General features: G+C 43.3%; 2 protein-coding genes across 3 annotated transcripts; both read right to left on the minus strand.

The window, feature by feature from the left end:
- Nucleotides 1–325: 325 nt before the first annotated feature.
- Nucleotides 326–11,748, minus strand: perp (p53 apoptosis effector related to pmp22). The gene is made up of 3 exons (XM_086172598.1): nt 11,388–11,748; nt 7,249–7,389; nt 326–2,407 (listed from the first exon to the last, which is right to left on the minus strand). The coding sequence occupies exons 1-3, from the start codon at nt 11,590–11,592 to the stop codon at nt 2,196–2,198; spliced, it is 558 nt and encodes a 185-aa protein (XP_086028724.1). The 5' UTR covers nt 11,593–11,748; the 3' UTR covers nt 326–2,195.
- A 1,409-nt stretch (nt 11,749–13,157) lies between these two features.
- On the minus strand, nt 13,158–20,828 carry LOC147236705 (transmembrane protein 26-like). 2 transcript variants are annotated; one of them, XM_086162399.1, is made up of 7 exons: nt 20,350–20,828; nt 20,201–20,221; nt 19,929–20,025; nt 19,757–19,843; nt 15,827–16,044; nt 15,379–15,458; nt 13,158–14,313 (listed from the first exon to the last, which is right to left on the minus strand). In XM_086162399.1, the coding sequence occupies exons 1-7, from the start codon at nt 20,538–20,540 to the stop codon at nt 14,033–14,035; spliced, it is 975 nt and encodes a 324-aa protein (XP_086018525.1). In that variant the 5' UTR covers nt 20,541–20,828; the 3' UTR covers nt 13,158–14,032. The 2 variants fall into 2 exon arrangements, with proteins under 2 accessions (XP_086018525.1, XP_086018533.1); XM_086162407.1 differs by lacking the exon at nt 20,201–20,221.
- Between the last annotated feature and the right edge of the window lie 6,200 nt (nt 20,829–27,028).

The following is a 27,028-nucleotide window of genomic DNA, read 5'->3' on the forward strand; positions in this document are numbered from 1 at the left end:
AAAAGTTTTAAATATTTTATATTTATTGTTGGGAGCTAAGTTTGAACAAAATATTTATTTAAGTAAAAAATCCAGAAAAGAAGAGTAGAATTTTGGTGTTTTTTGCATTATAGTTTCTTAACAGTGCATGAATCATATGTTTCATCTGCCTTTAATAACATCTGCCAAATAAATAACATCTGCCTTTAGACGTTCCACAGTAAGGCAATTTCAAACTTTGTCTTAATTTGTCCAGGGTTTTAACTATTTGATAATAAAGGAAACATCACAAAACACTTTTCAAATCTTCATGAATATGTTGAAAACACTCCAAAAACAACAAATATATCTTCCAAAAGAGAAAGTTTTTATTGCATTTAAAAAAAAACTAAATACAGTAGAACTGGAGTCATACCAGCAGCATTGTGATTTCCAGAAGGGGTGGTTAATAAGACGGCTTATATTTGACCACAGGCGATGCAAACAAACAAAAAACACGCCTAGAAACAGAAGCAGGTGTCACAGGTCCTTTGTATATAAACCGTCCAGCATGTGTCCAGCTGTTACAGTTCATTTAAATGGAAAAAAACAACGATTACCCCCTTGGTCTTCTTTCAATACAAGTATTACGCACGCAGTGGATTAATGTGTTAACAACTCCCTAAAACAGTTACCAGTGTAAGAACCAGGGATGAGCGTATCGATACCTCGATATTCTGGAATCTATACTTTTATAAATATCACAAAACTACTGCGCCGCTATAAAATGTACCACCTCTTTTCATCACCTCGAGTTGGAGGCGTGAAATCAGTGCATGTAAAACCAGCCCGGGCGTATTTTGGTTGGGCTTCCGTGTCACATGACTATGGCATCCAATCACGTGCCAGTCACTGCGCAGACTCAGTAAAGCTAAGTTCCTCTGCTAAGGAAGTTTTGTTAATTATTATCCCTGATATTATATTTCATCCTACATGAACAACATATCAAAATAAACAAACTGCATTACAGTCTAATTACTTGTTATAATGTAAAGAGCTCCCATTATACCCATTGATCTATTTAGCCTGTTTTTTGAGTATTAATAACTTTTATTCATGTCTCATGCCCTTGCAATAAGGTATCAATGAACACTGACATCGTGATTTTCCTTTGAGGGGGGAAAAATCGTATGGAATCGTATCGTATGGAAAGGTAAAACTGTTGTTGTTGTAGTATCACCCACTCTGAGTAAGAACAATATAAATCGTCTCTTGATTGTGTTGTTTTTTTAATGTAACTTGTTGACACGCCAGCACCTGGTAGCGTCACTACTTGCAAGTTGAACGTTACTGAAAGTGAATGAATGAGATTTGGAAAAGCACAACGCAGATGACGGTGGTGCTGGTGACGGGGAGGTTAAGGCACAAGCGGTTTGCACAGTGTATCAGCGGGAGTTCGTTCTCTCGGCATTTCGTCGCCAAAACACGAGAGAATAAGCAAACTCCCCCCCTCTACTTTGTTTTTAAATTTATAGCCTATTACTGCAAAAATAATGGAAAAAAAATACAAGACACGTAACGAAATCCACGCACTGACTCAATACTTTGATTTCAAAGTGCACAGAACCACCCTCTGTGTTCATGTTGTTCCCTTTAACCCAAAATGTTAACATTCTTAATCCTGGCGGGCGCCCACAATTTCAAAACAGTTACAAGAAAAATGAAACATTATTCTCAAAAAGGAATATTGTTGTTCTCTTACACTTACAAGAGAGATGACTTCTCAAGTGCAGTGGACCATCAGATTTACTAAGAAACAGCTGCACAATGGGGAAACTCATCTTCAGCTCTCTCTTGTCAACACAGCTGTTTTATTCCACCACGAAAGATAATTGCTTTTTTTCTTTTTTCTTTTTTTTCGCCCAAAATGTTTACAAAACCTGTAATGAGGACCACCCTAGAAAAAAAAAAGCTTCGGTTTAAGTGCACTTGGGTACGTCTTCTTGCATTGGGAATGAGCGGAGAACGCATAGTGTGTAAGATGGGGAAACTAGCAGGATGTGACAATAAACAATAAAAACAACCCAACAAACAAAAACAAATTCTCTAAATCCACTCAATCCAACATAGATATCTGTACATTAAAGCTGACCTCCAGATCCAGCTCAGGGGGAAAGTGGGGGGGGGGGGGGGGGGGGGGGGGGCTCGGGAACGGTCAGGGAAGTGGATCCAGTCTCTTAAGCCGAGGTGTAGATGTACTTGGTCTTGGCCAAGCCGGTCAGCTCGTCCTCGTAGCGTGGCAGGCAGAAAAAGAGGATGGAGCAGCCGATGCAGAGGATGGTGGCGCCCCAGCCGAAGCCGTAAGCCCAGGTGTAGTAGTATGTGCCCTCAAAGATTTCCTTGTTGAACTTGACCGGGTAAATGATCAAAGCGATGACTTGGAGGATCACTGGGGAGCGAGAGAGAGAGAGGCTGGTTGTTTAGGAGGCATAACTTCTTGAATAATGTAATTCCAGTGTTTTTTTGTTTTCAAATCCACATAAGACAACAAATGTTAACATTCATGAATTCAGCGTGTTAAAAAAAACATCCTCCTTCACACGTCTAGCCAATTTAGGGTCTCCGATGAACTTCCTTTATGGATTCAAGACTTTTATTGTCTTTCCACAAGAAATTCAGAAATAGCGTCTCTCAGGTTCGGTGTAATCAAAAACAGACTCAAGCCAACCTTAAAAGGCAGGACACAACACAACAATACAACAATAGCAGCATCTATGGGTTAGAGATATAAGACTGAAAAAAAAACAGACAAAAAAAATAAAATAACATCTTGCACAGACGTGGGCATTTTACGGCCCACAGGCCACATCTGTCCCGATTTGCTTTTTCATTCCGCCTGCCAAACTATTTTCTTTGAATATTTAATCAATACTGAATATAGAAACTCCTTATTTTTTCCTTTTGTTTAATTTTGTATGAATGATTACATCCAAAATAATGTTGGTACATTTATATGATCATTAATGATTTTAAAGCTGAAATAATAGGCCAAAAATGTAAATATTTAAATTGCAATTTTCGTTTTGTTCAATTTACATGATACCTAGTTGGCCCGCACATAAATATTAAAAGAAAAATGTGGCCCGCCCGCCAAAATAATTGCCCACCCCTGATCTAGCGGAATAAATAGATACATATGTAGAAAGAAAAAAAAAAGTAAAATATGAAAAGTGGAAACAACAGGTTTATGTACTGTACTGTATGTAAGGTCCAAGTATTCAGGGTTCTGCTGAATTTAGTGCAATGACCGCTCTGGGGTAAAAACTGTTTTTCAGTCTGTTTTTGCATTGATTGTCCTAAACCGAATCCTTGGTGGTATCAGTTGTAGTAGGTTGTGGCCGGGGTGGGACGGATCCCTGGCCTTCCCGCATGCAGTCGGACTGTGGGAATGAAACCGGAGAACCCGAAAGGAACCCCGTGCAGATGCATGGAGAACAATCTCTACACAGTCTGAATTTGACCAGGGATCTTATTGCAGTAAGGTGGTAGCACTAGCATTTCCATGTTGTGCAAGAGTTCTAATTCATTTCACCAATGGACTTGCATCAGTGTGTAGATGTCTGCATGGGAGATGTGCAAACGCTTGGACATTTGAACTGTGCTCGTTTTTTGTATGAAATTAAATATTTACAGATACAATAAATATTTTACTGTAACCCAAACTTCCCGTCCTCAAGTCATCACGTCCTAGGCAAGCTCGATTTCCAAATCATATTTTTTTTCAGAATTACATCAATTTGGCGGAGATGAAAAAAAAAAATAAAACAGTCAATGGAATCACAACAGGGTTTATGGATTTAGTGGTTTCGACACGTCAACATCTGGTGGCCGTGAGCACAGGGTGCGCCGATGAAGATTCCATCAGCAGCGATGAAGATTTTATTAGCGTCGATGTCTGCCCGACTGTAAATCCGGGGGAAGGTGGAGTCAATTTGTGTTACATCTCTTGCTGTTTCACCTCTCATCCGAGACAAATGGACGGCAGGGCGTTTTCCCCTGTGCCGTCACCTACAATGGGGAGAACCCCCACTTCAGGACAGGACTTGGCAGTCCACCTACTGCTGCTTTTTGATCGGAGAAGACAGACGGTTTAAGGGAGGCGCGATAGAAGCCATCTTTGACAAAATGATAAAACCGTCTCCGAACAGAGACTATAACGCTGTGGTTGTAACACCTCCCACATTTGGGTGTATCTGCGCCCTCCGAGATCCACCGCTGAAACCACCCGAGCCTCAGTCTGAGGGATCCAACAGGTTCATCTCCTTCTTTTTATCCAATCTGAATTTTGTGCTATACAGTATACCCTTGTTTTTCGCAGGGGTTACGTTCCAAAAAGAACCCATGAGAGGCAAAATCCGTGAAGTAGAAACCTTTATTTTTCAGCAGAGTCAGCAAAGTTTTGATACAGTATTCTCGCTTCTGTGCAGATTAACGTCTATATCCAACATAATGTTTTTTTTTCCACAGAGCTAATGCAGACTCCATCCTAACCATGGTCTTGTTGCGGACAGTTGCAACCCTTTTTGCATCCTTCTTAAAACTTATTGCTGCTGTCGTCCTTATGTTTTTTTCTTCCTTCTTGATGGAACAAACGGAAGATTAATTCATTCCGTAATGCCGACCTACAGCCGCATAGTTTTTACCTTCCCTTAGCATGTCCAGAAGTTTAACTTTATCTGCGATAGATAGCGTCTTCCGCTGCCTTTTGGGCCCTGCCGCAGGTGCTTTTGTCGGTCCAGAGCGTTTTGTCAACATTATGGGTTTTAGAGAAACTCAAAATTGCAAGAGAATTTGCACGTAAGTAATGTAAATTTGGCAAGCTGTTTTACGTACGTGTACATATTAAACTGCAACGTTATTAGACGCACAGGTAGAGAAGAAGCGGAGTGCCTTTTTAGCCAATCAGAATGCAGAACACAATGCACGATGCAAATCCGTGAAGTAGCGAAACCGTGAAAAGTAAACCGTGTTATAGCGAGGGATCACTGTAACCATTCATATTCCAACTCAGATGAGTCCCCAGATGTGTGGTTCCTCCTGACACTACGACCCCTTTCAACCTAGTATCTGCAAACACAACAAGACCTCACAACTTCGACCAACCCTGGCAGTTACACGTGGAAAACCCCCAGCCGTCCATTCCAGTTGATGAAGTGTCTCGAATGAGAGGTGAAACATGAGAAGAAACTCAAGTCCAGTTGCCGCGAAAAAGCCTTCGATTAACCATAAGCTGGATGACTGGGAACCTCCATAGATGTGGAATCCATCGTCTCCATATGACGTGTGGATGAGAGTGAACGGTCGTCTCTATGATTGGCTGGCGACCGGTCCAGGGTGAACTTCACCCAATGAGATAGATTTACTGTACATTTATACACTGAACATGTGTTTTATTTGAACTAAACAACAGATATGGTGTCCGTATGTGGCAGTTGGTTCTGTGTCATTGAGTCATTGTGTGCTCTGCATGCGTTAAAAATGTTCAATTTCAATTGATTAATTAATCGATTGATTGATTAATTCTAATTAATCTTGAGTTAAGCCCCAATATTTTTACAGATGTTATTTTTTTAATTGAAATTATGACTTGGAGATGAAGTGTTTAAAAGAGCAGATTTTTTTTTCCTGCTTTGGAAAGTCCAGAAAGCAAAACCATTTTTAACTCTCAAAAGACGGACGGGACGTGGGCTGTCCGTGCTGCAGGGAGCGTTTGAAAGCTGTCCAGAATGTTCTCGCTTGAACTGTTTGTGAGTTACTATAATGATCTTACAGAGCCGGTAACCGAGAAACCAAAACACAGTGCCCGTCAAAACTTCGATCGGTAGATTGGGTTAGTTTGTTTGAGACCTTTTTCTACGGATACAATTCCAAGTCACTGACGTAAAACTAATGCACAAACCTTCGTGATGATTACTGCGGTGACAACATTATTAACTATCGTCTGTAACCGTCAATTATGATTCACAGATCCCCCCCCCCCCCGCCTAGTCAGTTAACACCTCTGTCTGTCTCCGTCCCGTGTTCTCAGGCTCCCGGAGGCGATGAATCACTCCGACCCCACCGGCTGTTCCCATGGCAACATCACAGTTGAACCAAACCCTGCCCTCTTCCTTGTGACAAATGTCCAAACAAAGCGTCTCCTTCCTCCGGGGCCCTCCCTCCTCCTCCTCCTCTTCTTCTTCCCTCGAACTTAAACAACAGGTCTTTTTCTTTGGGGTTCCATCGCTTCCCCCCTTCCCCCTTTCTTTTCTCAAAAGAACGCCACAACTTTACCTCCTTTTCCCTCCCCACCCCCCTGATGATACCGCTGACACTAGTCTGACCGCGTGAGCTCGACATCTCGCACTCTCTCACACACACCACTCGACACACACATTCCCCAGCACACACTTACATGCTGATGGTTTTAGCTCAGCTAATACCAAACCTCCTCCGCCCGTCATCTGAAATCCGCTTCTGAAGTTTTACTTTGGTCGGGGCGATAAAAAGACGATAATATTGAACTTTTATCTGCTTCGGATTTGCATCTCACTGACGTCCGTGCCGTCGTTCGCGCAACTGAAAGGCGTTTTCTCATGGGTAGGAACGAAGTCCCGGCCTCTGCCTCGGGTGTGAACGCGCGTCTCAATGATAAGTTGAACCTGCAGCCTTTTCGTTTCCTCCTAGAGCCGCACCATCTACTCAAGACCATCTTCCGATCTCCATCCAGGAAGCAGGAGTAGGCTTTAAAACCCTCTTTTCTGAGAAAGCCTTGTTAGAACTACGCTACCCCATCAACATTGGCTAACTCTGCTAAAAGATATCCCATGATGCACTTCTTGAGTGTGCATTCATGTCCCTTCATAACCTCACGTCTTTTCACGAGTCACAGTTTCCCAGGTAGCGCGGCTTGATCAGGCATCCACCATTGTAATGTCTTTTATGAATATCAAAGCTAGTATGCTATCATTTCAGCTATTAGCATGTAACTGTTAGTGCTACTGTTGCTGAGTGCTAGCTCCTGGTGGTTCAGACCTGCTTTGCGTAGAAAGTGTCACCAGATAACCATGTTGTGATTTGAAATAAAATCCAACTTGACTTTATTCTTAAAAACCAGTATGCACCGGTACAAAAGCTATGGTACTCATTCAAATTTGAATAACTACATGTTTTGTGCCGCAGTATCCTGTCTCTTTTAATGAAATACATTTTAAACAGCTCGGTGCAGCAAACTCAGGGTGTATGTCTTACCGACGACGATCAACAGCAGTCCGATCAGGGGCAGAAGGCTAACATTTAGCGTGCAGCACAGGGCCACGCAGGAGATGATGAAGGCGACGATGAGGATGAGGAGGCCGATGATCATCAGGGCTGCCACCGCCTGGGCCCAGGCTGGGGAGGGAAAAGACACTTGTGAGCAAATGGGAATAGCAGGTAGTACTTGTTCATTTTTACGTGTTCGATTAAAAATTAATCTGATTAATAAGGGGGGCATTGCAATTAATTCACTTTGAATTGCACGCCAACAGCAAGACCGCGATCTGTCCGAAATGACCGAATTAGCAAACGTGGAATCGGACATTTAGTTCCTGGATTTGAACCCCAACACGTGGTTGATAGTTGAATGGCGACACTGCCTGCTTGTATTAGCAATGTTGTTTGTGTTCATGTTAGCAAAGCTAACATTACCGGCCCGCGCGCTTGTGCAAAGTTAACCTTAGCGACCTGGGCTTGCCCAAACGGGTTCAGCTTTGAGGTGCTTCGCTATACTCCTTTGCTATAAAGTCCAAAGAGCAGCTTTGCTATTTTTAACTTCCACAAGGAAGTTTCTCTTAATTAAATTTCCCTGCAACTGTCTGCCACACTGTAAGTCGGCGTAGTCTGTCCCCTGCAACTGCCAGACTAACGACAAATGTTTGGTAAATTGCGTTGATTTTCTTAATGCGTCGCTTTAAATAATCAGTTCATCTAAATGAATGTGTTGACATTTTGTGACGGGATAAATGAGTCTTGCTTCAATTCTGCTGTGTTGGCTGCATGTGAGTGACCTCCAAGCCATTGTTGAGATGTACTTTAATTATCCCATGCTTGGGAAATAGTTCTGCAGCAGCAAGGACAAGACAAGCTAAAAATACACATAAAAAAGAAATGAATAAACTCCTAAGTGTAGAAATTATAAAGTATAATCTTAAAAAAAAGGTCTCTTCATATTTACTAGTGTACAGGAATAAATATTGAGCAAAGTGAAAATGTTTTCACGCGGGAGACTTTGGCGCGTTAATTGGCAAAACATGGTGCACGTCTATCATTTGAGTGTTCTTTGCGAAGATATTATAATAGACGATATTGCATACATTGTGAGATACTGATACGAACGCTGCTTCTCCTGAAATGCGTTATAACTCTGTAGTTAAGTCACAAGAAGACACACCTAGCAGTAACAGGCAGTGAGGTTCATGGCTGGAGAGGCACACCTACCCTGAGGCATGAGAATTGCGTGCCTCACTTAGTGGCTCTTTGGAGCCTTAATTTGATCGCTCAGTAACACACATAAAGTTGACAAAAAAACACTGTACATAGGAAATGTAGTTCAAAAAGAAATATTGCTTAAACATTTTGATAGCGACGTACAGAGACAGCAATACGGTCTCAGTGCAGAGCATGCCAGCAGTCAGCCGTCACTGCGTAATCTACGTTGAGGCGCAACAGTCCGCAGCCTCACCACCTGTGTCTTAGTATTTGAACAGTAAATGTGAAAATCAAGCAATTCTGAATAAAAAACAATCTGAAAGTGTTGAAATAAAATGAAAATACCTTTATAGTGCAAAGCACTGATAAAAAGAACCATTTAATTCTTTTTTTTATTTTACAATTTTTTTTCTTTCCAAGATTGGCAAGTGAGGCACAGCATCTCCTGCCTCCCCTGACTGCACGTTACTGCAGCCTAGCAATCAGATCCACAACAGAGCAAACAAATTGGTATGGCAGAGTGCACACTTGATCATGAGGGTGACTTCACGTCACGCCGCCCCCCGCTCATGGAAACAACCGCGCACACACATTCCTTACGTGCACTCTTGGGAGGGGCTGACCCAACCAGGGGCACCCTACATTTTACCTAAGCTGGTTTTTAGGCCAGATTTCAATTGAAATTGGGCTAAAATCCTTTGTTTGACAGTTCGCGCAACTCCCGGCTAGCAAAGAAAAGCTATCTCAGGCTGCTAACCGGCCTGCATGTGGTTATCTCAACCACTTATGCTAATGCTAACCCTTGCAGAGAACTGACTCTGTGAGCAAGTGGCTCCTAGTATTGTCATGGTAACACCCAGACAAACACTAAATAATTAGCATTAGCATCGGTGTCAGCTTTGCGTTTACCGTCCATCTCTTTTCTGCAGATCCCAGAATCCCGGGAATTGTTATTATGGTTTGGAGCAAAACTCACAGGCACGTTTCCTGTGTTTTTTCCCCGCTGGACTGACACGATACATTTTTAGCCCTGTGCTTTTGCAGGTTGCTTGTGAACTCACTGCATGGAAAACAAATAAAATCTTTAACTGTAAGCTCTGAACAAAGGCCACCGGAGCCCCGAAACCAAATACAGCGGACTGTTTCATAATAAGAAGAGATAATGGCCTGCATCACACCCACATCATTGTTACTGGATCTGATCACACCCTCAATGGGGCCCTGCCCTTTGTAGCGTGAGAAACACACAAACACACACACACACACTCACACACACACACACACACACACACACACACACACACATGTCTGACAGGTCTGACAGGTTGAGGTTGGTGATTTGAAGTAACGTCTTAGCGCCACAGAAACAGGTTCGGCGGTCCCACCCTAAGCTTGAATTTAGGTTAAGTATCTGTGTGTGTGTGTCTGTGAGTGTGTGTTGGTGTGCAAGTGCAAACACAAACAGTGTAACAATCTCCTAAGCTTCTGTACCCCGTAAGTGTCTGTCAGTACGAACGTCTAGATTACGCCCTGGTTCTGGGCTGATGAGCCACGGCTCGATTTTCAGGTAGGAGGGGTTGTCTCTTTGTCCGGCGCTGCAGTGGAAGTTCAAAGGTCGCCTTCCACACACACACACACACATTTCCACCTCGCTGAAAGCTTCAACTGGGCTTCACTTCCTGTCAGACAAGTTATGGAAAGGAGAAGTCTGGGCGGTGGCGGCCAAAAAAGCAATGTTGATTTTTTTGGTTTGTTTTTCTTATGTGATTACCACTATCACATTCACATTTGAGTAACATCTGTCAGAGCAGAGACGCTTTTCTCGCAATTCCAAATTTTGAATTGAAAACCTGGATTCCGAATCAAAGACGCACACATACATGTACATAGACCTATAAGATGTGTCCCGTAACTGCAGATTCTGTGATAAACAAGCCGCAAATGCTTTGCGGGTCGTCAGAGTTCGTTAACCTTCAGCCATCTTGAGAACCTTTGAATCCCATTCTAGCTGAATAATCTTACTTCCAGACTTGTGCTAATGGTTCATTCGGGCCAAGAGCGATTTCACTAAACGTTTTTTTCCTGAAGATAAACGGCTACCCCTCCCATCGCTGTCCTGCGGCGGCGGCAGGAGCGTTCCCGCCCGAGCCCGTGTTTTCTTGAACCGCTTTGACGCAGCCGCGGAGCAAAGTTCAGACAGCAAACATAATGAGAAGACTGCAACACCACAGCAACGAGGCTCGATCTAAACCTCAACTCCCCGTGTTTTTAACCGATCCAAACAAACTTTGGTGGACATGTGTTGTTTATAGGAAAATACACACTGTTATTAACATGTTATTACAAAAATATTTAATGCGTATAACCACACCTGGCCTGATATCAAACAGTAGCAGGGGAAGGAAATATTAAAAATACACCCAACTAACTTATATTTGGCTTCAAGAGGTGGTTTTGGCGAAATTAGACCACCTTGGAAAAGTCTTTCTCTCTTTATGTGAATACATATAAATGTTTTTTTAGGTTTTTTTTTTACGATCGCAGTAAAAATAATTCCGTCTCGAAGTAGGATTGAGAAGTACACAGTGTACTGCTCATGGTACTACAGTACTATTAAGCAGTACACATTTGTACCTCCTGAACTTCCATCAGACCGAGCAAGGAAGTAAGGCGGCGTCTGCGGCTCCACGCCACCAGGATTTTTTGATTTATTATTTTGTTTTTTTTTTTAGCTTATTTTGGGTTTCCTTGCAAAAACCAACCAACCAACCAACCACCGTGCGGGTGATAAGAACATCTCCACCCTGCAACTCCAACACCCAACATGGCGAATGCTGACTTTTCCTCCAAAGTTCCCATGTCCTCATATGCGGACGTGTGAAACCACACACACACACACACACACACACACACACACTTACAGTAGGACATGAGCGACCCGCAAGCCCACTTGTCGTTCCTGCCGCGGCAGCGCTCCCACATGCTGGCGTAGTCCGACTTTGCGTCCTCGTCCTCCACCCATCCCGAGGTGGCGGCGATGGCGATGATGTCGAAAATGATGGCGAAAAGCAGCAGCAGGGGAACGATCCACCTGCAGCGGGGGTAGGCGATCCCGCAGCGGAACATGGCCGAGGTTGGTCGGTGTGCAGCAACCGGGACGACGAGTCGGTGTCTGGGTCGGCGGGTTGGGGTTGGGAAGGGGGTTGATCTGTGCAGGAAAGTGCCGAGCCCCACCCGTGCGAATGTGTGTTTCTGTCTGTGTGTGTGTGTGTGTGTGTGTGTGTGTCGACCTGGTTTTGACGGGCAGGCGGGGTTGGGCTTGTCTGCGGAATCCGGCCCGCCCCCCCTCCCCTTCAGTGACTCATGTTTCAGCCGGAGGTGGGGTTGGATTTCACCGCTGTTTTCCTGCCAAACTTTGGATTGGTGATAAGTTTTGAAGGCAACAAGTGTCGCTGCGTGATCACGCACGCACACCGTTCGTGTTAGATTGTGTGTATACGTGTGTGTATACGTGTGTGTGCAGGAGCCGAGCTGCAGATCGGAATGTGATGTAGTTACACCTTCTGGCCACAAGATGACAGCAGAGAGCTTTTTTTTTTTTTTTTAGAAAAAAAAAACCCTCAATAACATAAAAAGCTGAGATTTCCTCTATCTTTATTTCACGTTATTTATTCATTTTTTTTTATTTTGACTATTTTGACTCATTGAGATTAACAAACATTTTTTTCAAGCTTGAATTGACCAAAATGAGCAGAGATGTAAATAACCACAACATAAATGAGCCATTGATGATACGAGACTGTATGAAACGTTGATGTTTCATATAAAATTATTGGCCAATATAAATACAGACCTTGCCACCTTTGTCATAATTTGTTGTATATGATATTTATCTTTTTTTTACGACAGCGCCATGGGTCTTAGGAGAATCCATGAGAAACATATGGCCGGATTGACAATAAAATACTTGAAATTATTTAAAAATGTTTAAATGTGTTTGTTGAGACCACCTCAGCCTTGAGTGTTTTTGTAGTCCGTTCCAAGAGGAGGGAGCAACAGTGTTAAAGGTTTCATTTTTCCCCTCCAGGTTAGTTCTGACCTTCAGAACGAACAATAAACAGAAAAGTTGAAAATAACTCGAGGGAAAATAAGAAAAGTATTGATTCAAGCCAGCAAAGTGCAGTGAGTACATTCACCCGGACAATGTTTACGTACCCATGAAACTACTTCTCACTTTATTTGGAGACAAAACATTCAATCTTCTCTTTGGTCTTCCACTTGGCCTCCAGCCCAGCGGTTCCAACCTCAGCTTCCTTCAACTCAGATCTTCACAAAGTGTGAATAAGTGGGTGGATAGATTGCTAAACGGTATACATAATGATGTTGAATGAATGAATGAATGAATGAATGAATGAATGATGAATGAATGGAATAAAATAGAATAGCATTAAAGGAGTCGTTAGTATTTTTGGGGTTCATACCATGAAAACAGACCAGCAGCAACATGTCCATTTTTTTTTTGAAGTAGTGCAATATTTCATTCTTTTTAATTTTATTTTTCCCAATTTTCTTGTATTGTTCAATATGTGTTTTAAAGGCCACCTCTGTGACAGACATTGTAAATGAATTCAAGCATACATGTCTCTGTGTTTTCCCTTATGCAACACTTCTGATAAATAGTAACAGAATTCATTGAAAGGAAATTATTTAATAAAACAAACATATCAGAAAAGGCAACATCACACATGAACACTGTCCAGTCGTTTAATCGATAACTGTGGAATTATTCCTCTTCATAACAGAGTAAAAACCCGACAGCACCACCTAGAGGCCAAAGCCCGATTGTCCTTTCTGTCTTGAAGTTGTATCTGAGGGCTTTTAAGATTTTACCGGCTGTTTTCGCCTTCCATCCTGCAAAGTTTGTCTTTAATAACGGAGTCCGGCCGGCTCTTATCGGACAGGAAATTGAAAAAGTTATAAGAGACTCTCGGGGGAGAGATTTGTACACCAGCTCCTGAGTGCAGCACTCGGGTCTTCTGAGAAAGACTTGCTGATGCATTTCGGACGGAGTGAAGATCTGACGGATTCGACTGATGAAGAAAGGAGGAAGCCCTGGACCGGCGGCGGCACTAATCCTCCGGTGTAAATACCTGCCGTATTTACTTCGGTTTTGGTGAAAAGGCACACATTTCCAAGGACAATTCAGAGCTCCTTTCAGCCCGACCTGCTCCGCTGTCGATGAAGACATTGAATTGGACGCCCGTGTTTTGACAACCTCTATCAACTTCCATTTTCTGCCTGGGGTTCCTGGCGTCTCCCAGCACACTGAGGTTTTCGGTAGCTTTCCCCCACACCGCCCTAAGGTCAAGGCACAGGGTTGTTTCCCCGCCCTACCGAGCTTTCCAGAATTGAATAAAAGTAGCTAGCATATTTTCAAAGCGGGATATTAAGACTAGTAAAAAAAGGAAGTTGTGAACGGCTACAAAATTGAAACGACTATTCAATGAGACGCCTCCTGAGGAGGTCACCGCCACACCCCTTCAACGGATTTCCTGACCGGACTGCGTCAGGGAACGGGGCTGGCGCTAAGGGACTCCTTGTACTCCATGCATAGGAACACTAAGCGGTAGATGTTCAGTATGACTACCAGGAAGTTCTTGATGGTGAAGAAAACCAGCATCTGATGGAAAATATCATAGTGGGTCATGACTGTGACCCTGACCAACAGGAACGGCCCGTCCTGAAGGAAAAAGGCCTCCAAGATGCTCCATATGTCTCTGCCGTGCCTCATCAGGAAGGTGCCATTCTGGTGTCTCTCATTCTCACTGTCCAAGCTGGAGTTCACCACTGTGAGGGACACGAGACACGTGTCCAGGGAGGAAAAAACCTGCGTCAATTATTTTGCCAAGTTAGCCAAGCAACATTCGCTTATCCAAACGTTAGCCACCGCTAACATTAGCATTCCGGGACACCTGCTCAACATAATCTCCCGTTATGTCTCAGCACTAGCTTCTGGATGAAAAGCGAAGCGTTTATTTCTTTCGGACCCGATCCGTTACTTGTTTTTGATTTTTCATGTTTTCAAACTATAATGCATAAAAAAAACATGTGAAGAGCAAGGGAGAAAACATCCTCGATTAGAAACGGCCCGAGTCAACCCTCGAATGAACTGTACCCTCAGCTGAGGGTCATGATGGCGTGAGTGCGACACTGAAATTCGTCAGAATTCTGGACGAAACGCAACGTGGATATTCCAAGGGCCGAAGAGGATCGGGCCTTAAAGGCATCAGGGAAAATTCGATTAACGAGGAGGGGCGTCATCTTTCCGGCTAAGTGCTCTAAAAGCACGGTGGAAGCGAAGAGCCTGAGTAAAGAGCAACAGCGTCTTGCAAGTCTTCAACATCCATGTTTTAAAATATGAAACGCAACTCTCAGTCGGTGACGTCATTATCGGAAGAATTGTTCTGAATACGCTGCGCTTTCTTCCCCGGCCTGTCATACATGTAGTTTACCACTCGTAAGCCGATCCGACGGACTTTCACCTGCTGCGCCTGAGCTTATTGACCGATTCCTATGCCGTTTTTTGGATAACCTTTTGGCGAAACATTAACACCACGGGGACACATTGGACTTTGCAAAGAAATTGCATAAACACGCCAACTGTCTAAGTAATGGGCTTTTGGAAGGCATGGGTTTGTTTTGGAAGGCGTCAGCAGCAGCAGGATCCCATCGGCTTTTTATTTTATTTCTGCCAAGGAAAAAACTTTCGGGCTAGCTAGCTGCTTTTCGCGGCTTTCCGACAGAGCTCTTGTTGAAAGATGACCTTTCTTTTTTTTTTTTTTTTTTTTCATATTTATAGTCATGTTTAGCAACATCTTAGATGTGATACATTTTTCTTCAAACGTTGCTCACCGGCTAGATGCAGGGGGAACTGTAACATACTCCACGTCCACACAGCGAGGATGATATAGACCAGCTGGGGGCTTTTCTCCCTGGTGAAAACACACATGTTTCTCTTTAATATAAACACATGTAAATATATATTTATATGATACAAAGATTTCCATGCGAGACAGAGTGTTAACATTTGCATGCAAGACTGCGCTGGTCAAAGAGATGGAGGTTTCCTCGACGTTCTTTGTCATCAACATTGTTCGAGTCAGGTTTTGCAGAAATCTTTTTAATTTCGTTATACCGATAAAAGGATTAAATGGTAAAGCGGCAGATGGATTTCATTCACCCAACATCTCAGCACCTCTGCTGATTATCCATTTTCAGATGAACCGGATTATTGGGATTATCAGGCGTCTCCAAATATCTGACCGAAAACGGCGAGGCGACAAGTTGTAATCAAACCCACTTGACATCCGCCAACGTCTCGTTGGTGAACTCCAGGATGTCGGCGGCGATGCTGACGAAGACGAGGAGGAGCTGGGAGAGTTCGCCCCTGGAGATGCTATTTTCGGTGGGGAGGAGCCACTTCCCCACGATGACCAGGATGAGAATAATCTGGTGGAGAGCCAGGATCCACTCGTTGGAGCACACGGACAGCAGGTTTCTGCTGATGTCGTGGAAATCCTGGAAGGGGAGAACACGATAGCTGCACACCTGAGATGGATCTTTTAGGTCTCTGCAACACCTTCTTACTGAGGAAAAATCATCGAACCACATTTTTGCTTTTTGCTCAAATCACGCATTAACTCGCACGAGCCGCTAATTGTCGCTAACAAGTACGCCAGTGTTTGCTGGGTATTCCAGCAATTCACAACGCTAGATGAAAACTATAAATGAAAAAGAAAAATGAATATGTTTCCCTGAGCCGGTCTCAAGCCCGGATAAATGCAGAGGGTTGCATCAGGAAGGGCAAAACCAAACATAACATTGGTACGGGTGACCTGCAGGGTACCTGAGGAAACTGGGCTACTGTAGGTCAAAGAACGAGAGGAGGAAGGCGTGTTCGGAAGTAGAGAGAGAAGCGGAAAGGCAAGAGTCTGGGACTGGGAGTAGGGACTTTGAATAGCGGAACTATGACAGGAAAAGGTAGAAAGTTGGTCGACATGATGCAGCGAAGAAAAGTGGATATAGTGTGTGTCCTGGAGACCAGGTGGAAAGGTTAATAAGGCTAGAAGCTTAGAAGCAGGTTTTAAGTTGTACTATCATGGTACTGACAAGAAGAGAAATGGAGTAGGAGTTATCTTGAAGGAGGAGTTTGTGAGGAACGTCCTAGAGGTGAAATGAATGTCAGATAGACTTATGAGCCTGAAACTGGAAATTGAAGGTGTGATTCTCAATGTTATTTGCAGCTATGCCCTGCGGGTGGGATGTGAGTTTGAGGAGAAGGAGAAGTTCTGGAATTAGCTCGATGAAGTGATGCAGAATATCCCCAGAGATGAGAGAGTGGTAAATGGTGCAGACTTCATTGGGCATGTTGGTGCACTCAATAGAGGGGATGAAGAAGTGATGGGCAGATTTGGTATACAGGATAGGAACGCAGAGGGACAGATGGTGGTAGATTTTGCAAAAAGGATGGAAATGGCTATAGTGAACACTTTTTCCCAGCAAAGACAGGAACATAGGGTAACTTATAAGAGTGGCGGTCAGAGCACTCAGGTAAACTACATCTTGTGCAGACGAGGTAACCCGAAAGAGATCAGTGACTGCAAAGTAGTGGTAGGTGAGAGCGTAGCCAGACAGCATAGGATGCTGATTTGTAGGATGACTCCGGTGACAAGAAAGATCAAGAGGACAAAGTGGCGGAAGCTGAAAAGTGAGGAGTGTTGTGTGGTTTTCAGGGAGAAGTTGAGAAAGGCTCTGGATGGTGATTGGTTGACAGCTTCGACCCTCTTTTCACCCGAGTGTCCAGGACATGCGGCCGCAAGTCTGATAACATGACCACAAAGTCAAAGAACTGCGGCCTAAGATGCACAAATGGACACCTTTATGCCTCAACACATACAATAGATATATACACAAACACACACATATATATTTACATACACATACACACACCTGACAGCCATTACTGTCACCTCAGTAGGTAAACAAAGGTCTCTACATCTCGCCAAAAGCAAGAACTTTGTCTCCACGACAACAAAAATGGCGTAGTGTTCTTGCAGCTCAATCTCCACGCATGATACGGGGGAGGCCCTTTTTTCTCAGGTAGTGTCCGAGAACTATCATGTGATTGGAGGATGGTTGAATGGTTTTTAGGAGTATGAAGATCTATGTCGAACATCTCGACCCAGACGTTAAACACCGTGTAAGGTTGTCGATCTCTATGCCGCCTTTGACTTCGCAAGAGTTCCGCACTTGAGTTCCTCGCTTGGTGTGAAAATGTTAAAAGCCAAGGAGAACTTTGTTTTCTTGGTCTTCTTCTTGCCGCCTCAAGAAAAAGGACACATTTCTCGCTTGAGCAGTTGAGGCCAAATGTAATATTTAATCAAATAAATGTGTTAAAAATGGTCGGGATACTCAAAATCCTGCACAAAGTATGACAAAATCCTTGATTTTGAACTTTGATAACTCATTCAAAGCCTCACAATGACCAAGAATGGTTCCCTTTAGTAAAACGCTTTCACAAATCACAGTTTTCCCGCCATCCACTTTCCAGCAGCACCAATGTCTATTTAAAGCATTTGGAGGAGACTTAGCGTTTCCCCGGGTTATCCGATGTGAGATCCACTTGATGACCTCCATTGTGCAGGCAGGAAGTTTGCTTTGCAAGCGGGGCAGAATAAACAAATCCCCGAGACCATCAAACCGTGCATTTAATAGTGGAAAGGAAAGCCGGCTCCACCTTTTCCTGAGTTCACTGAAACAAGCCTCAAAAATGGTTCCAAGGAAAGGAACTGGTTATGGAGAGTCCGTGCACCAAAAGATACCTCAATAACCACCTGGACGTCCACTCCGGAACGTGCACGCCGATAAACAGGAAGTCAGCTAAGAGGTTTCTAAACAACCACACTGCTTAAAAGTCAAAGCAGGTTGCAGCACCTCAGACATTATGTACTCCATACTGCAGGGAATGGTATATGTATAGGTATATGTATATGTGTATGTATATGTATATGTACATGTATGTGTATGTGTATATGTATATGCATATGTACATGTATATGTATAAGTATATGTATGTGTATATGTACATGTATATGTTTAAGTATATGTATTTTTTACGTGTATGTGTATATGTATATGTATATGTATATGTATAAAACGCATACGTTAACAGTACATATCAGACTCGTCTGACATTTTTCTGAACGTTGTCTTACATTTGCTTTGAAAATAAAACCAAATTTGGTTTTGAAGGCTCTGACGCACAAATCGTTTCTTTCCCTTATAGCTTCACGTTCAGCTCATTCATGTGTGTCAGTATGTCCGCTCAAGGCTAAAAATCACAAACCCAGTCTGTATCATTCAGCTCAGGAAAATTCTCAAGTAGCTCCAAAAATGAAATAATCTCCTGTTTGAGCTCCCAGCTTTATCCATTCAATCATTCACATCAAGCAAGAATTCTGTACCAATCTTTGGCGGGCCGGATTAAAAAGATCAACGGGCCGGATGTGGCCCGCGGGCCGTAGTTTTCCCACTCCTGGTCTATGAACTGAATGAGAGGATGAAGGGCTGCATCATTTTGAGAGTGAATGTGTGTATGTCTCTTTATGATGCATGAATGACAGGATGAATGGTTGCATCCATATGATCAATGAGAGAGTGATTGATCGCAGAGCTCTCCAGCTGTGGTCCCAAACCTCCAGGTCGCGGATCAGTACCGGCCCGTGGATCAATTGGTTCCGGGCCGCCCGAGAAATAATCAATTATTTCCGTTGTATTTACTATCTGAGTCTGAACAATCTCTACTTTGAAAAATCTTCTATTTTGAAAAATGAACAGAATCTTTTGGTCACTTGAGCGCCAAAAATGTAACCCACGAGCTAGCAAAATGAGTAAAAAACAGTAAAAAACAGAGGTCGGATGGAAAGTTTCTTTTCGAAGAAACTTTCCAAGAAAAAGAAAGATTTTAACAGACAATACCAAGAGTTCTACTTGAAATGTGGATTTATCGTAACAGATGATTCCCACAAACCCAGCCGCTCTGCATAATATTGAAGCCTTCATTACACTCATGTCTTGTAGTTGGTGCAAAATTACGAGGAAGCTGCTCATAAAGTTGCATACGAGTACACAGTGGATTCATGTTTATTATTATAGTCGCAATATAAACAATCTACGTGTACCCGCCCCCCAAAAACCAACTGGACGATTATATTTTGCCGTTTCGTCTCACCTGTACGTTGGCCGTCGTGTCATTGTGTTTCAAGTCGAGCAAGTTGAGCAGTCTCTTCAAATTGTCCCAGGAGTTGAGCCGCTGACACTGCAAAAGACCATCTCAATCGATATCTGACATGTCATAGCCGGATTGATTTTAGTTGATCATTTTGGTGTCTGATGCTGCGTACCGTGGGGTCGCTGGATTTATTCTGGTTGTGGTGGATCTCCAGGATCCACATGCTGGGGATGATGCTGATGAGAAACAGGAAGACGGGGGGAGAAAACCTGCAGGGACGTCCGAGATAACGGTGCGGATATCAAATGCGAAAGGCTTAAATTTTCACCCCGACGAACTTTCCCATCTAGCATTACGAGTAAATCTCATCAGTCTCATCACATGAGAAAATCCGAGTTGATTATTTTTGTTGTTGTTGTTTTGAGCAGATTTCAGTGCACATACCTTTCAGTGCAGAAGCCATGCCTTTTTCACAAGTTCGCAAAGCAGAAGAAAAACAGAAAATCTTGTAGAGGCGCAAAGAAATTCCTACCTGGTGTTATTACACATTTATAATGCATAATAACGCGGTAATAACACATTTCTCAGCGTACCATTTGAAGTACTCCCCACTGCGCCTCAGCAGCGTCAGTAGAGCTTCGAGCAAAAGCGGCACGAAGAGCAGGGTGAGGAGCCAGAAGGTCCTGTCGTTCTTCACCCAGGTCACCCTCCAGACGCCGATCAGGGCGACCAGGACGAACAGGGAGCGGGTTACGGTCGCGCAGATGAAGTTGAAGAGGGTCATCGTGCGGGGTTTTTGCGGGAGGAGAAGAAGAAGATGAAGTCTTGTCTGCAGAACCCTGGAGGAAAAGCTGTCAGGAGTTTTTTTTTTCTTCCCTCCGGGTTTTTTTTTTTTTTTTTTTAGGAGTCCAGAAGGTGGAAGACCCGCCTACGACCGCGTCCCGGACCATGGATCGGCCCGGGGGGTCGGGCGGCTCCGCGGGCGTCTCCCCCGGGAGCTCTGCGGCCTGCGTGGCGGCTCCGTGGCCGTGCGGGAGAGGGCAGCATCACCCCGCGCGTCGCCCCGCGTCCACGCACCGCCGTTCATCCCGCCTTGTGAGGCGCTCGATGCAAAATCCGTCTCCCTCCTGCGTGCGTGTGCGCGCGACACATACGCGCAGGCACAAAAAAAAAAACTATTTATTTTGATTAAAAGACCGTGCACACGTAGTCCTTGCCCTCTGACGTCATACCACTCGCAGCGCTGTGATGATGTGACGTCACAAGACGGGCTTTGACGTCTGAGGAGGCGCCACAAGGGAGGCGTGCGTGTGCGCGTGCGTGCGCGCGCTCCCCCACTGTCTCCACATCCCCTTTTTTTTCTCACCCCAGCATTTCTACATCCGGGCACTCTCACGAGGAATGACATCATCCGATTCCACAAATCAGGAACAAAAAACAAAAATAATCGATAACTCTCGACCGTATTAATGGGATTAGACTACATTAGGAGGCCATTAATACCCATTGATAATCTACATGTAAGTGGAACTTCGGTTTTAAACTTAATTTATTATTAATGCAGCTCCATCCCTGCATAGCGAATTTATTTTAAATAATAAATATGTATGCAATGTTTAATTTTTAAATGACTTCATAAAATGACTTCATAATAATAATGATGATAATAATAATAATAATAATAATGATAATAATAATGATGATAATACATTGTATTTAAGGTGTCTGACTTGACACTCACGGATGTTGTACAGACATATACATATACACAACGCACATTTAAAGGGAAAAATAAAAATATTAAAGTGACAAAGTGGTTATACACACAGACACATTTTTATATATACGTAATTAAATAAATTCGATGGCGCTCGTTTAGGACGTGGGAAATTTTTTCCGCGTCTCTTTGACCCTGTCATTGCCTATTAGCCGCCAAATGGTTCGAAATTTTGGAGGCCGACATAAAACCCCGTATCATGTATTCTAATCACAGATCTCATGAATCCCCCCGTGCAAGGTCTAGCCGGGCCGAGCCCGCTCTGCCCTTACAGAGTAAACACACAAGCCCCCACACGGGCTCTTGTTTTACACGGGTTGGTGGTCATGCATAAAAAGTCTTAACCCCTGGACGCTTTTTGCTTCTACGACTTTGCTTGTTATTGCGGTGACTTTCTGTGCATTAATGTGCCAATATGTAACCGCTAACTTCACTCCAAGTTAATATGTAATCATATTGATTGTGGGTTTTGGCCTGGGATCGTGGAGGGGGGGGGTTGATTTGAATATATAATATATATTATATATATTTGAATATATCTCCATATGATGTGTAAATTAACAGTTGTGTGTCTCTAACATGTAACATGTGAAGGAGTTGTATGTTTCTACACGTGTGAATGAGGGAGTGAACGGTTGTAAGTCTTGTTTGAATGGTCGTCTCTACGGTCGACCCTCTGCTTACGAAGTGAATTCCTTCTCTGACTCCGTTTGCCAACCGAAATGTTCGGCAACCAAATCAATTCTTCTCAGTGAAATCAATATAAATCCCACTGATCCACTCTACAGCTTCCAAAAAAAAAATACTACACTCCTTTGAAACTGATCTTATTTGTTGAAAAAATACAGGAAGGAATTAAAGGTAACCTCAATCATTACTGCACTTTCTCTTCTTGCACTTGTACTCGCATTTCCTTTACTAAATCCGCATGCAAAAGTAAAAAGCCTTCTGGGACATGAGACTCTTGGCAGCGCTAACGCTATCTCCAGCAAGCTGGCTTTCATTAATCCAAGCTAACAATAATTTTTATACTTCTAAGACTTGAGACCTTTGCTTTGTTAATGTCAACATTAATGTTGACATTAACTCATCGTTCGTCTTTAGCGCATCTTCTTCCTTCTTCAGATCAAATATAATCAATAATTTCTTCTTAACACCACTAGCATGTGCCCTCAAGTTTTTTTGGGATCCGTAATGAAGGCTAACATCCTGGGAAAAAAAAGCAAAAAAAAAAAAAAGCGTTATAACTGGAGAACAAAACGATGAACGATGTAAACAACACGGATTAGCACACATGACTCCCACTACGCTGAGACACCTAAACGCGGAAAGCCTGCAAGTTTGTTTGTTTCCGTGTTCTTGCTTGATCGCGGATCGATTCAAAATTTGATTGAAAACTCCTTTTGTGGGCCGATTTGGTCCTGAAAGCAGCGTTTGTTTGCTGTATCTGACATGTGAACGAGGGAGTAAATAGTTGTATGTTGTATGACCTTTAATTCTTGATAAATAACATATCTATGAATGAATGAATGAATGAATGAATCTCTCAACCTTAGTGGGGATTTCAGTTTAACATGGGAGGCAAGTCCCTGAAATGTGTCAATTGTATTTAAGACATTTCTTGAATGGCGGACAAATGCATAAAACATTATTTCCCATCGGATCCAAAGCGGATGTCGCGGTTTCCAGCCAGGGCTAATTTGCAACCCCCTTGAAACAAAAGCTCAAGAGCTGACGGTAAAATAAATTTAAAAGACAAAACAAAGCAGCCCTAGTTCTAACCCCATGGTTGTTTTTCCCCAGAGCTGGTTTATTCACACACTTAAAAATATTAAACCGTCATTTGCCAGAGGTGCCATCTGAACCATTACTTTTAATGCCTGTTTACATAAACACTTAATGGCCGTCGGGTTTGTTTGATTAGCTCGGCCCCAGACGGTCGTACAGTCTGATGGATGGATGACCATCCTCCGGCGGCTGCGCGAACGTGGCTCGATCGGGCAAAACGCCAGCAACTGGATTTGGAACTTGAACGGAGAATCTGAAATCTTCTTCCTACCCTCGCGGCTGCTCCCAGGGGTCAGGGGTCGCCGCGGCCAATCACACACATCCGTCCAACCATCTCCTCTGCATCCTCTTCTCCCCAAACTTCATGTCCCTTTTCACTCCGGTATCCTCATCCCTGCAGCCTTCAGCGTCTCCAAACCAGACTCCATCCCTCCCAAAAAAAAACCCCCCAAAAAACGAAGAAATTAATGTATGTATGTAAAGGTATATGGTTTTGAGATGGCTATAAGGTGGTGACTTCTGAATAACGACTACTGGTACTTTGGATCTTCGGTTATTGAATTGCAATTTTTGTAAGTCGCTTTGGATAAAAGCATCTGCTAAATGACTGTAATGTAAATGTTAATGTAATGCACATACTTTTCTCCACCTGGTAGCACACACCTCTTTTCCCACACTCTCGAACAAACCCGGACATTTTACGGCCCGCGGGCCACATTCGGCCACTTTTGCTTTTTTATCCGGCCCGCCAAACTATTTTCTTTGAATATTTTCAATCGATATTGAATTTAGCCACTCCTTATTTTTTCCATTTGTTTGATTTTGTATGGATGATTACAGATAATGTCAAAATAATGTCGGTACATTTATATGATCATTCATGATTATAACGTTGGAATAAAATCCCCCAAGATTGCAATTTTTATTTTGTTAAATTTTTATGATACCTAGTTGGCTTAAAAACTAAATAAGAAATGCGGCCCCCGCCAGTCAAAATAATTGCCCCGCCCCTGCATTATAACAACACCTGAAGAAATGTACACGCAGCATGACGACTACCTGGCGTGCACACACGTGCAAGGCACGAGGCTGATTTCCATGCAGCTCGTTGCATCGGGCTGCCAGGGAGGAAAAAGCAGAGCGGCCGGTGACCTTGGAGAGGAGACAGACCCTTCCTGCCTTTGTTTCAAAGCGCCCGTCATCACGTGAATTCGCAGGCGGACTGTCAGTGAAAATGAAAAAAAATTGGTAAAGAGAGAGAGCGAGAGAGAGAGAGAGAGAGAGAGAGAGAGAGAGAGAGAGAGAGAGAGAGAGAGAGATGACGCAGCCTCATTTTTTTTAAAAGAAAGAAAGAGCCTGGTTTTGTCCTTTTAGAAAGAAAAAGTATCATTGTGCCGCATTCGTGACTCATTGTGTGTGTGGCTGGGGAATAAAAACGGACACCATGCTAGTTATATATGCTATTGATAGACCTGGAATCCTTTGAATAACTGGAAAATAACATATCAGAATTAATTTGAGGGGATTTTAATGGGGGACACCGTATTTTATTTCATTTTTTTCCCCAACTTAAGATAGGATAATACTTTATTGATCCCCATAGGAGAAATTTGAGTGTTGCAGCAGCACAGGACAGGTTACAAAAGACATAAAACCATTACAAAAACAATATTTATAAATCAATACAGTACAATAATAATAGATATAAAAAGAGACATTAATACTTCTGATTGCTGTTTTTTTTATGCTTGCTTTTTGAGTTTTTTTTCTTTAATTTTTTGGATCATCATTCCTGATATTTTCATTCTTTCATTCTTTATTCATTCATCATCTCCAATGAACCTCCTGTATGTTTTTGGGCTGTGGAAGGAAACCCACGCAAACCATTGCGCCAACTTTATCTTATTTTCATCAGTATTTATCCATCAATTTCACACATGCCATCGCTCGATCGACTCTTTAACCTCTTGTCCGCGAGCCGAATGCATTTTAATCAAGCGATCGAACCCACGTCACTCTCAGTATTCAAAATATGGCGAATACTACTACTACTACTACTACAAATACTATACAAATACCACTCTGTTCCACGTCTTTTTCCCCGAGTCGCTTATTTCACTCGACCCAAGCCTTATATGGGGTGATCCGGCTCAGACTAGTTACTGCGGCTATTAATTTCCTTCAAAGCGAGAGCGAGACAGTCGGTCAGTCATAAAGGACACAAACGCCCCTCTGATGCCGGAAGCTACGCAGCATCAGACCCAGACCTGGTGTCGTCCAGCGAGGGGGGGCGGGGGTCTGTTCTGAACTCAGCTGCGGGGATGAGAACCGAGGCGGTGGGCGAGGAAGCCGCCGTCACACTCGGCCCCCCGAACACTGATTCCCTCTATATGCAGCTGCGTCAATCGGCAGGGAGACAAAGCTCACACACAGAGGCGCTGGCCTTCTGAACACACACAAACACACACACACACCGAGGGAAGTCCAGCCCACTGCCGGGCTCGGTGTTCGAACTGGCGGGGGCGTTACCAATCAGGGGGTGATTTATATCGTCATACAAAAATACAATAATAATGTAATCGAGTGCATGAAGGAGCAACACATGTCACAACTTACCCAGTGAAAGTAATGTATCGGTGTGTTTGGATGACCTGACCCCCCCCCACCTCCACCCCAGCAGGTGTTGTTCAACAGATAGCAATTCATTTCCTGTGCTTGGTTCAAACGCAAACAGCCGGGTTGAGAGCGATTGACCTGACAGGAGAAGGTCGAAGACGCAGGCGTCTTCGCCTTGATATATATCAATCCATCCATCGTCTGACGCTTAACTTGCACTCAGGGCCACGGGGGCGGGGGGGGGGGGGGGATGCTGGAGCCTAACCCAGCTGTCATTGGGCGAGAGGCGGGACGCACCTTGGACTGGTTGCCAGTCAATCACAGAGACGAACAAGCATTCACTCACTCATTCGGGGCAATTTTTCCCAATTTTCTTCCAATTAACCTGCTGCATGTTTTTTGGACTGTGGGAAGAAGCCGGAGAACACGGTGGAAACCCACGCAGACACGGGAAGAACATGCAAACTCCACACAGAAAGGTCCCCTTGTCGAAACCCAACCAGGGTCCTTCATGCTGTGCAACATACATGAAGCGCTACATATATATATATATATATACACACACACACACACACACACACACATATATATACATACATATATATCTATATATAAATGTATGTATATATATATGTGTATATATATACACATACATAAATACACACATATATGTGTATATACATGTCTGTATAATATACATGTGTGTTTCTATCTATCTATCTATCTATCTATCTATCTATCTATCTATCTATCTATCTATCTATCTATCTATCTATCTATCTATCTATCTATCTATATCCTTTCCAAAAAACATGCAGAAGCTTCATTGAGAGGTTCAATGAGAGGGTGAATGTCTCATATGAGAGGGTGAACAGCCGTATGTCTCTATATGACGTGTGAATGAGTGAATTAATAGATTTATGTCTCCATTTCTCCATATGAGATATGAATGAGTGAGAGAATATGTCTCTAAATGAAATGCCACATGACTTTTAGTGCAGGATGATCAACACAGATGATGATTGAATGAGACATTCATGTCATTTATACTTTATTTCGACTAAGTTGGGAGCTATGTTTTTCCAGCGCTT

Source organism: Fistularia commersonii, chromosome 2, assembly GCF_037954325.1.
Source record: "Fistularia commersonii isolate RoL2024-O1a breed Wild chromosome 2, RoL_Fcom_v1.0, whole genome shotgun sequence".
Taxonomy (NCBI): Eukaryota; Metazoa; Chordata; class Actinopteri; order Syngnathiformes; family Fistulariidae; genus Fistularia; species Fistularia commersonii.